Raw genomic sequence first — 11,590 nt, forward strand, 5'->3', positions numbered from 1 at the left:
TTAAGTTTCATAGTATAAACTCTTAGCTTTCAAAAATTATGACATAAATTTTGAACCCTTCTCAATTTGAGGGGGTTAGATATAAAATTTTTATCTCAAACCCCAAAAAATGTTAAATAGCAGGATCAGGGATTAAGTAGTAAAGGGCAGCGTTTTGCAAACCTTTTTCAATTTTAAACAATTAAAAAGAAATTGAAAACAAAGTGTACAAAAGAAATGTTCCTCCATTTAATGGTAAATTATCGAATTAAAAACATAAAGTTTTAACATAAAAAGCCATTCAATTTTGAACAAAACTTAAATCGTATAAGATAGATTCCCAGGTTTTTCATTAATCTACAGGAAACCAAGTGACTTTTTGTATCTAATTATTTCTTATCATCTTTACGAAACAAGCCAACTCGTTCGCATCAACACGAACTCAACTTTAAACGCTGATAGCACAAAGTTAACATGTTTATTCACTTTGCTTTTAACTCTGCTTTTAACGCCTAAATGAGAATGCAAAATTATTTCACAATGTTGCTACTCAATCATTTCAAATTAAAATATTTAATGATTTTTATTTTTATTCAATTCAAAATATAGTATAAAAAGTAAAGTACCGTATATGCTCGTGTAAGTCGAGAAGTTTATGTCATATTATATCATAGTCAAAATAGCTTATACAAGAGTATAATCGACGCATATTAACGTTATAAAATTATAGTTTACAAATTAATTTACTTTTTATGACCCGATTATATAAGTTGAAGTGACTATATTGACCTAAAAATAAGACATGAACCTCTCTATAAAATTAAAGAATAAACAAATTGTACAAAATCGATTTTTTTTTAAATAAGAAAAAAATTAATAATAAACTTATTGCAAAAGCGCCTGCTTAACCAATAATACAATTTAACTTGATATTCACATCTTTTCTATTTTATTGACTTAAAGATGTGCAGATAATATTTTCTTTGCTGATTTTTTCTTAACTTATATTTTAATTGTATTTATGTGAGAAAATGCTCTTATTTTTTGAAATCTTATACCTTATTTGATTTAATATTTACTTGTTTGTTTACATTTTTACCATCCTGAGAAAAACATTGCATCACATGTTTCATAATAACTGCTTAATTTTAAAATCTTCTGTTGTCTTAATTTGGTTGGATTTATTTTTTACTGAAGACAACTGTAGCTGTTCGTTTTTTTAAATTAAAAAAAAAGTGTGCAATATAAGAGTTAACAATTTTAATGATTATTTTATTGATTTTAAAAACATTTGTTAAGATATTTACAAAATCAAACAAAAGAACTGTGCTATAAATACCTTGTAGAAGAGCCAAAAAACTGTTGTTCAGTATCACGAATTCGATTTTGGGTTGAATTCATACCTTTTGCAGAAAAAGGACGAATCTGTGAAGCTCGCTTTATTGGTTTTGAGTGAGCCATAATTTCTGAAGAAAAAAAAGATAATAATATGAAATATAATAATAAATAAATTTAATAAAGTAAATGAAAATTCAAATAATTTAATAAATAAAAAATAAAAGTTTAGTTAATTAAATAAATTTTGAATAAATTCAATGAATTAAACTAATATTTTTATTTTGACTTGAATTCTATTATTTATGTTAAAAACGTCACCAAATAAATAGATGACACCCAATAAATGATAACTAATAAATTAAATTGTTTAATAGATGGCATCTGTTAACTCTTTCCAAATGAATATATTTTTAACAGAATTTAATTGCAAAATAAACTACACCTGTTGACTAAAAGATAGTGCTAATGTAAGATAAATTATTTATATTAAACAAGTTTTAAGTTAAATGGAGGAAGGCACTTAAAAATAAAGAAAAAAGAGGAAGTGAACTTGGTTAATTTTAGGTCTGCCCTAGAAGTAATAAGTTACTTGTAAATTACTTGTAAAGTATATTATAAATAACTTAAATTAATTCATTAAGAGTTGTAAATTACTTTTTCCAAAAGCAATCATAATAACACAGCTTGATTAGTTTAGTTATAAATATATTATATGTTTAGTTTGATTAGTTTAGTTATAAATGTATGTTATATCAAGGTTAATAAAATTTGTGGAGAGAAACACTTTGTGGAGATATAATTAGTGGAGATACTTTGTAATAACTAGTTAAAATTATAGTAATATATCTTTATGGTTGCAACCATTTACTTTTAAATACACATTTAAATATAAGAAAATGAAAATTTTAAAATTATAAATGACCATTCAAAGATTCCTCTTCTTGTCTTTGGTTATAATCCAGCACAAGTCTCTTCATCTCTTCATGTTCAGCTTGCTTTGCTTTTTGTTTATCATGCATATTGGCAGCAAGATCTGATGTTATTGGAATGGGTAAATCTTTCAGAATTTGTTTATTATTTTTTTTTAACATCATAACAAAATTAATTGACTGAGGATGTTCAACAGGCTCTTCAGCATTATTTCTCATCTTCTTATGCTTACCTATTTTTTAAGATTACAAAAAACAATTTTTTTTTTTATATAAATTCACATACAAGATAACAGGACAACAATAACAGGAAACATCAATTAAGCTTAAATACTATATATGAAAACAAATATAAAACATATACATATAACATAAACATATAACATGTATATAAACGTGCTGTATATAACAACCTAAAAAACCTAACATTCCCATAAAGATATTAAATATAAGCACACATGCAAATATCAACAGAACATACAAATAAACATAATGAGATATAAAAAAATATAAACAGAGTATCCATGTAAAAGATACAATAAATAGAAAGTTTGAAATTACCTTTTAAGTTCATCGGAATGGCAATGTCCAGATTTGGTGTAACCATATTATCTTGCAATCGCTCCGTGACACTTTCTCCAATCATACGCTCAAATTGCTTGCAAAAGAAGTCATCCTCTTCACATTGGTAGAGCTTAGGCTTCTCAAGTAAAACAACCTGAAAAGCATTAAACATTAAATCTAGGGCTTTTTAAAAAAAACTTTTTATAATTAATATATAAGAATAACTAATGGTCATAATTTTAAATTCAGCTGTATGTACTTGTGATAGTGGTGAAGTTGTAGAGCACTCACATTGTAAATGGGACGCTTCGAATTCAATCCATTGAGTTTCTGGTAGTACCAGACTCAACTTGTTTCTCCACGTGGTAGCCTAGTTAATTAGGCCTTGTATTTCGGTGTCAAAGGGCTGAGAGGGGGTTGTAACATCACTTTTAAAAGAAAGAAAGTGCAGTTGCCTTGCCTATAGTGGACCCTATAGTTGCCTATAGGTGGTAAATTATTAAACAAAAAACAAAAACAAAAAAAACATCTAAAGCTGAAATATAATAGCTTTTACAACCTAAAACTATTATAATACAAAATTTCATTTTGGTTAATTTTTTTATTATCAAAAAAATTTTAAAAAATTTATTGAAATACATAAGTATGAAAATAATGTCCTCTGTAAATATATATGAAACATTTTAAACCATTTTTAAATAGATATATATGAAAAATTTTAAAACAATTATTAAAATAAAAAATTAACCTTTTACAAGACAGAAAACCTTTTACAAGACAAACAATTCAAACTTTTAAAACAATTTTTTTTTAAACCGTTCTGCTACAATACCTGTTCAACATTATCCATAGTAAACATTTCATCATTTTCACTACCAGAAAAATTATTATCATCTTTATTTTCATATTCATCTTCTCCTTCATATCTATCCTCTTCTTCTTGAGAAGATTGAGATGCAACAAAAGAAAAAGCCTGTGGAGAATCTTGTAATGGACTAGATAAGGAAGAAGCATTTGAAAAGTTATCTTGACTATTCTTTTCAACTTCAGCTAGAACAAAAATGCAAAAAATTTAAAATTATGAACAGTCAAACCTGAAAATTGTTTTCTTCAAATCAGACAAGAAAGTAAATTCATTAACTTGGAAAATATTGATTAGAAATTTTAATAATTTATTATTAGACATTAAACTATGTATAAAAAATTATAAAGCCTATAATATTTTAATTTTCAGTCATAAACTTTAATTATAAACTTTTGTTTTCATTCATAAAGAGTAATTTTTTATTTACAATCAATATTCATTCATAATTATTACTTGTATTACTTATTACTGACAATATTTATTCATAGTTTATTTTTCATAATTTTCATTCATAATTACTACTTGTACAATTGTATTCAATATCATTAGTTTAATGAAATAACAAAATATTTCCTTATTAAACAAATTTGCTATTTTAAAATTTTAAGACACAACAGACTTGATCTCTTTTTTATTAATCAAAAAAACACAATTTTAAATCCCTTCAAACATTTTTACCCCCTTTAAACAACATTCTTAATATTCAAATTTTAATTGGTAAAATAAAATTTAGCAGCAATGTCATGAACTCTATTCAATCATAGAGTTTGTATAATTATTGCACCTATATTAAATTTTTCAACAATACTTAATTAAAGATTCATGCAGTTTGTATAATCCAAATATTCATGCATTGTAAATATAAAACTGAATGAACGAACTGATTGTACTGAACGCACAAGTTCTGAGTTCCACATTTATATTAAAAAGTATTAATCTTACAAAATTTATTCTGAAATTCTTTATTCAAATCTTCAGCTGCTTGTTTTGCATCTTCTAATGAAGTAAACAATTTTAAAGAAGGCCGCAAACTTTCAAAGGTATCATGTACCATATACTCAACTTCTTTAGGAAAAGGGCACTGTTCATTCCAGCAGTCACTTTCTTTTTTTTGCCAGATGTAACACTAAAACAATTTTGAAAAAAATTTTGGTAAATTTAAAATCTATCAATTTTCTAGAAAAAGTTCTTTAAAAAAGGAAAAAAAAAAATTTATTAGAAAAAAAAGTTTTCAAAAGTAAAATTTATAACATTAAAATTATTAAACTTTTTTTTATAATTAAAAAATTTTTTTTAATTTTATTTTTAACTTTATATTCTTTAAGAATTGCATGTTTTAATTCTTTCATAGATATTTTTATACATTATTTTTATGTTAACAGTTATAAATTTAAAACTAAAATTACCTTTTTAATTCAATATTGTTTTTTAATACAATAAATACAAATTAGACAATTTGAGATCACATTTTAAAGAGCTTTTCAAGTTTGAAATTTTTTTTCAAGTTTAGACAAATTAAAATAATTTTGAAATTCAAGAAATTCCTTGAAGAATAATAAAAGAAAAGATTGCTGCCCCATAAGTTTCTGAACCAATTTTATAAATAGATGCACCAATAAATACATGTCATTATGATTAGGTAAAAACAAAAACTGCACAAGGAATAAACACAGTCGGAAACCACTCAACAAGGTTCAGAAATGTTTAGATTTTCTAGATTTACGATTGTACTGTGAATCACTCTCTCAAAGTTGTCCCCATATATTGTCCCCCATCATGTTTTCATTACACTGTCCTTGGTTACAACGTTTAAAGTCCAATATATCTTGATGAAAGCACTTGCCTTGCTCTTTAGAGTAAGCACCCATGTTCTCCTTGAATTTGTCAAGATGCGAATCAAGGATATGAATTTTCAGAGACATTCTGCACCTCATTTTGGCTTAATTCTTTATGAGAGTCTGTACCAACTCCAGAACCCTGAACAACTGCAACAAACCTGCTCCAAGCCGTTCTCTCTGTCCTGTTCAACGGCTTTGCAAAATCCTCACATTCTATGATCTTCTTGATCTGTGGTCCGACGGATATACCATCCCTGACCTTAGCCTCGGGCAGCTTTGGAAAAAGATCTTAGAGGTATTGAAATGCTACTGACTCCTTGTTAAAAGCAGTGAGAATTGCTTAACGAGGCCTAACTTGATGTGAAGCAGTGGCATAAACATTTTATAAGGTTCTATCAGCGGCTCCCACTCCACTATGCTCTTCCTAACAGAAAACTTGGTATGTTGCAGCCAGTCATTTGTGCGATAATGCACCTTAGTGTCATGGCTGTCTCAGAGACAGGAAACAAAGAAATTTTGTCTTTGAAGACCCATGAGGAATGATACCATTTTGAAGTCACTGATGACCTTCCATCCCTAGTCATCATACTTTAATGCGTTCGGCAACATTTTGACACTGGTGTAGTCCTATTTGAGATGCACAGAGTAGGCCATCAGGAAAAACAGTTATTGTTTCCATTGTGAAGCAGCACGGGTTTGAGGCTCTGGGATGAACTGTCTATGAATAAACGCCATTAAATAGGATTACATGCAATATCTATAGCCTGAAATAGACTGGCAACATCATTGCAGAAGCAAAGCCCATAACGCTGACTAAAGAAGTTGGAGAGTCTTTGATACCGCTTTCTCTGATCCATGACTTTTACGCTATCATCAACCAAGTTACATTGATTGAGCCTGGATAACAAAAGCTCAGCATTCGATTTCTTAAGCCTGAAGTCCCTAATTAAATCGTTCACAACTTCTGGTTAGGGAATTACGGCTTACTATCCCCAACTTCATCTGTGAAATCGTAGTCCATATCTCCAGTATTTGCCTCGCTTTCTGACTTGCTGCTGTCTTCTGAAGATGGCCACCTAGGAGACGGAACAGGCAGATTGGGGTTGTGTGGTACTAGGGTGATGAAAGGTATGTCCAGATAAACAACCTAAGGGGCATTTTTGCCAATGCAACACTTTTTTTGGTTTACTATGCAGAAGTAGCAGTTGCTTGAGTGATCCGTCGGTTCACGCCAAACTTGCGGGATAGCAAACTTCATAGCTCGCTTCTCTCCTCTGCACCAACCTGTAACACAGCACATAATAATACAAAAGAATTATAATAATTGAGGACAACTTCAAGATCAAACATATTTGCCTACAGTACAAGACTTACGACAAAACTTTCTAAACTACAACGCCTTGAAATGAACGAGATTTAAAGCATTGAAATTTTATGAAAATAAATTAAAACACATCTAAGCAAGAAGCAGCTGTTCAATTAACCTTAAAGTGTTTTCTTGCAATGAACAAGATTTAAAGCATTGAAATTTTATGAAAATAAATTAAAACACATCTAAGCAAGAAGCAGCTGTTCAATTAACCTTAAAGTGTTTTCTTGCAATACTAGCATGTGAAATGCAGTGCCCAAGTTGTCTCTTATCCCCAACCAGCACGCCAAAGTATGCCTTGTAGGCCTCACACATTATACAACTTGCTTCCGCTGAATACTTTTTCGCTCTTGTCTTTATGAATTGTCCACACACAAAGCAGAACGAATCAGCTGGATGCAAACAACCTCTTGATGCCATATCAAATAACTTCTCTTCAACTACAAATCGCTATCCTTTCAGTCTACAATAACACAAATGGGAATTTTGGCTTGAGACACCTGTGTATTTATATTTGTACAGCTACTTTTGGAATGTTTAAGAACGTTCTCGTAAGTTCTGAGAGTTTCTCGAAAGTTCTAGAAGTTTCTTGAATATTCTAGAGTGTTTAGGAAAATTGTAGAAACATCTGGATAACTCTAGCAGTTCAGGAATATTATAGGAGGAAGCTCGGCATTGAAAGCAAATCGAGAATTTTGTCAAAAACATGCGACTTTCCAAATTTCATTGTCTCAATCACAGAAGCAAAATTTTTCTGGAATAACAGTGATTTCCTTTCTGTTCTAGACCTAACGGGTTAGCAAAACACACTTTCAACCCAGGAACAAAACAAAAGTGAAAATTTGTTACATAGTGCAACCAATGTAGATGATGTAAATTTGGAAATTGATATTAACAACTGTTTTATCAGTTTTTAAAACTAAAAGACATTTTAAGCTATTTAGAAATTAGACGTTCGTTTCTTTATTTATTGATGAACGCCTAATTTAAGAGGTATGTCAAATAGCAGGGCAGACAATGCAGAAGGAGGGGGGGGGGAGAGGAGAGAAGGCACATACCCCTTACTTTTTTCTAAAGGTCCCCCCCCCCCCGTTTAAAAAAAAAAAAAAAAAAAAAAAAAAGAAATTCTAGATTTTTAGAAATAGATGGTTGTGCACCTCCACTTCAAAACCTGTGTTGTCAGCCATGAATAAGCCAGTTTTATTTTCAATTCTTTCAAATTTTTTTTTTTATTCAAATAATTTTTTATTAAATTATAAGGGAGTTTTATTTTCAAATAACTTTTATTCTAGTTAATAAGATATATAATAATTAGATATATAAAAGTTGTTTATTAAATTTTATCATTTTTAATTCATTCAAAACAATTTTTCACGCATTTGCAAAGGGCGAGCAAATTAATGATAACTAATATGCAATAACTTTATGACTGTAAACTGTTATCCATTTATACAAAATAGTGAATTTATCTTAATTTAGCTTGTTAAATTTATTTACTTATAAAAAGAAGGTATAAACTTGAAGAAATTTAAATAAAAGGGAATTAAAAATAAAAGTCGTTTTGACATTTCTTTTTTAAAATATTTAAAAATAATAATATAATATTAAGTATTTAATAAGTTATTATATTAAGTTATTATTAAATACTTAATATGATATTAATATTTTTATAATATTAAGTATTTAATAAAAAAATATCACATTATTGGTGATATTTTTAAATTATCACATTATTGGTGATATTAAATTATATATATTTCTGCAAACTTACAAAATTTTTTCAAAACTTTAAAGAGGGCAAACATTACTTTAATTTAATGATAATAAGAAAATTAAAAAAAAAGCCCGCTTTTAAAAAAAGCATGTTTTAGCATGGTTTCTTTTAAAGTAATCGCAAATGCATTTATTTTTAACTAAAATTTCCCATTCTTTTGTATATGCATGTAAAAACCATGCTAAGACATAATTACTTTCTTCAGTTGCGTACTTAATTATTAAACTTAAAAGTAATGATATCGAAGAAAGTATTAGCACGGTTTCTTTTAATGTCGTTGAAAATGCATTTTAAGTTCTAGTAACTTACTGCTTTTTATTAATAATTATGTTTTTTTTTTAATAATAAATAAAAAACTATCAATCGCATAATTATTTGGAAAAAAAAATTGCTAAAGTTATGCGTTTGTTTTTAAAAATTTTAGGCGAACGCCAACATTTGCTTAAGTAAAAGTAAGGAAATGGGACGTTCGTTTTTCTGTCTTTTTTTTAACAAGCGTTTTCACGTTGGTTGATTTGCCGCGCCCTGCATACAGTAAGTAACAGTGGTGTGCTAACCCGTGCATGCTAGGTATATTGAATAGACCTGTCATCTATGTTTTAAAAGCTTTTTATACAATGTAACAAAATCAATGCCAAAACCCTTACAGAAAAATCTTGCATAAACATAAAATAAATAACAATCAACTGTTAATTTTAACTCCAATAACAACCAGCTAATTATTTATTGGTGCACCTCTAATGTTTTTGTATTTTTATTGGTGCATCTCTTATGTTTTGTTGTATATTTATTTTTGCATTTCTAAAGTTTGTTGCATTTTTATTTATAAGCGTAAAGTGAAAAATTAAAAAATTGGAACCTGGAAAAAAATTAAAAAGTAGTCAAGCTTTTTTTTGGATGATCCACGATCAAAATATTGGCCACAGGTATCTAACAAAGTGCAAACAAGACGAATGCGAAACAAGTTCTCAGGAGGATCCAGTTCTGATGCTGCCACTAAATTAAATACAGCTAACAGTAACAAAATATGAAAACAAAACAATTTTTTTTTATTATTCCAAATTTATTAAATATTAATGCTCAACATCAACATCAATGAAAAACAATTAATAAAAATTAGGAAAAAAAAAAATTAGTTAATTTACTATCTAAGCAACTGCCAAACGTTATTAACATGTACAATGTGTTAAAAATAATGTCACTATCAACTAATTGATAGTTGTACATTTCTCCAAGATACTTCAAACAACATATTCTTCGCTGGTTATCTCGAAATATGTTAGTCTACAATTTAAATACAAAAAAAATTTAATTCAGTTTTAAATGTGCAAACTGAAAGGTTGTTTCAACTTTGCAGGTTAAAAAAATAGCACTTTGTTTCAAAAAAACAAACAAAAAAACGTAGATCAAACAGAAAACAGGAACTTAACACCATACCTCCATACCAAGCCTAATGTTTTCTAAAGTTCCATCAATAATGCATATAGCTAAATCTTCCTAAAAATTTAACAAATAATGTTTATTAGTTGACAAAAACATGTTATTAATTGTTTAAAATGTTTGCACAGCTAATATAATAGTATTATAAAATATTAAATTTAAGAAATTAGTAGATAAAATGCAAAAAATTAGATAATGTTAAAAATTACACGATGTTCTGCAAAATATTAAATGCAAGAAATTGCATAATATTCTGCAAAATATTAAATGGCAGAAACTATATAATATTTTGCAGAATATTAAATGTAAGAAGTTACATGATAATCTGTAAAATATCAAATGTAAGAAATTATACGATATTCTGCAAAATGTTAAATTTAAGAAATTACATGATATTCTGCTAGTCCAGACAACATATTAGCAACACATCTAATATTGTTAAACTTTACATTCCAAATATTTGTTAGACATCTCGCAACATACGCAACTATCTAAATAAATAAAGTTTATTTCAGAACTGCAAGTTTACTTTAGGACGGCAAGTTTCATTTTATTAAGTTTAGTAACATAAAAGTTAATTCAAAAAGTAATTTGTTGGATCATTAAAAAAAGTAAAAAAATTATTTTTACCTTACTATCATTCCAAGGTAACTTTCTAATCTGCCGCAAAACTTTTTCTGTAGTTGTTTTAAATAGGTCTTTATACACAAGTTTACGAATATATTCATGGATAGGTTCTCGCACTTTCTTATTCAGCTTAAAAAGAATAATAAACACATACAAAATAATTTATTTGAATAAAAACCATGTCCTAAAAAACCTAGTTCTAAAAATTTTTCTTTAAACTAAAATTTTAAAAACTGCTTACATTTAAAAAAAACAATACACCAACACGAAAAAATAAAAAAAAATTTGAAAAAACTAAAAAACCTTTTGCCTTTCAGGTGGATTACAATAATAGAACGCATTTTCTATCATAGTAGAATGTCGTGTATCAAAAGCTTGCACAGCTTTCTTGCGCATCATTTGTTCCTAAGTCATTTCAAAACTTTATTATTACAACCTAAATTACATAAATTCAAGACTAATTTAATAAAGCAAGTACAAATACTTCAACAACTAATAACATATTTATTACTATACTACAATTACTCCTCCTCCTCCTCCGACTACTACTTCTACTACTACTACTACTACTACTACTACTACTACTACTACTACTACTACTACTACTACTTCTACTACTACTACTCCTACTACTACTCCTACTCCTACTACTACTCCTACTACTACTACTACTACTACTACTACTACTACTACTACTACTACTACTACTACTACTACTACTACTACTACTACTACTACTACTACTACTACTACTACTACTATTACTACTACAATTACTACTTTTAAAATATTTTAGATAACACGTTTACTGAAAGTTTAACAAAAACACTTGCTGAAAGTTTAACAAAAAAAAGAAACAAAATTCTC

The 11,590-nt window shown here is 27.9% G+C and overlaps 1 protein-coding gene across 1 annotated transcript in view; it reads right to left on the reverse strand.

The window, feature by feature from the left end:
- Nucleotides 1-206: 206 nt before the first annotated feature.
- The window catches only part of LOC100197170 (regulator of nonsense transcripts 2), a 55,397-nt gene continuing 44,013 nt past the window's right edge, over nucleotides 207-11,590 (reverse strand). Inside the window, exons 25-36 of the mRNA XM_065817459.1 lie at nucleotides 11,027-11,128; nucleotides 10,727-10,852; nucleotides 10,486-10,587; nucleotides 10,094-10,153; nucleotides 9,802-9,940; nucleotides 9,516-9,652; nucleotides 4,618-4,801; nucleotides 3,643-3,860; nucleotides 2,808-2,964; nucleotides 2,240-2,479; nucleotides 1,319-1,445; nucleotides 207-491 (exon numbers count right to left, since the gene is read on the reverse strand). Of these exons, the coding sequence (XP_065673531.1) occupies nucleotides 485-491; nucleotides 1,319-1,445; nucleotides 2,240-2,479; nucleotides 2,808-2,964; nucleotides 3,643-3,860; nucleotides 4,618-4,801; nucleotides 9,516-9,652; nucleotides 9,802-9,940; nucleotides 10,094-10,153; nucleotides 10,486-10,587; nucleotides 10,727-10,852; nucleotides 11,027-11,128 (1,599 nt within the window). The 3' untranslated portion in view covers nucleotides 207-484. The remainder of the gene's footprint in view (nucleotides 492-1,318; nucleotides 1,446-2,239; nucleotides 2,480-2,807; nucleotides 2,965-3,642; nucleotides 3,861-4,617; nucleotides 4,802-9,515; nucleotides 9,653-9,801; nucleotides 9,941-10,093; nucleotides 10,154-10,485; nucleotides 10,588-10,726; nucleotides 10,853-11,026; nucleotides 11,129-11,590) is intronic.

The sequence above is a fragment of the Hydra vulgaris genome, chromosome 14, assembly GCF_038396675.1.
Source record: "Hydra vulgaris chromosome 14, alternate assembly HydraT2T_AEP".
NCBI lineage: Eukaryota > Metazoa > Cnidaria > Hydrozoa > Anthoathecata > Hydridae > Hydra > Hydra vulgaris.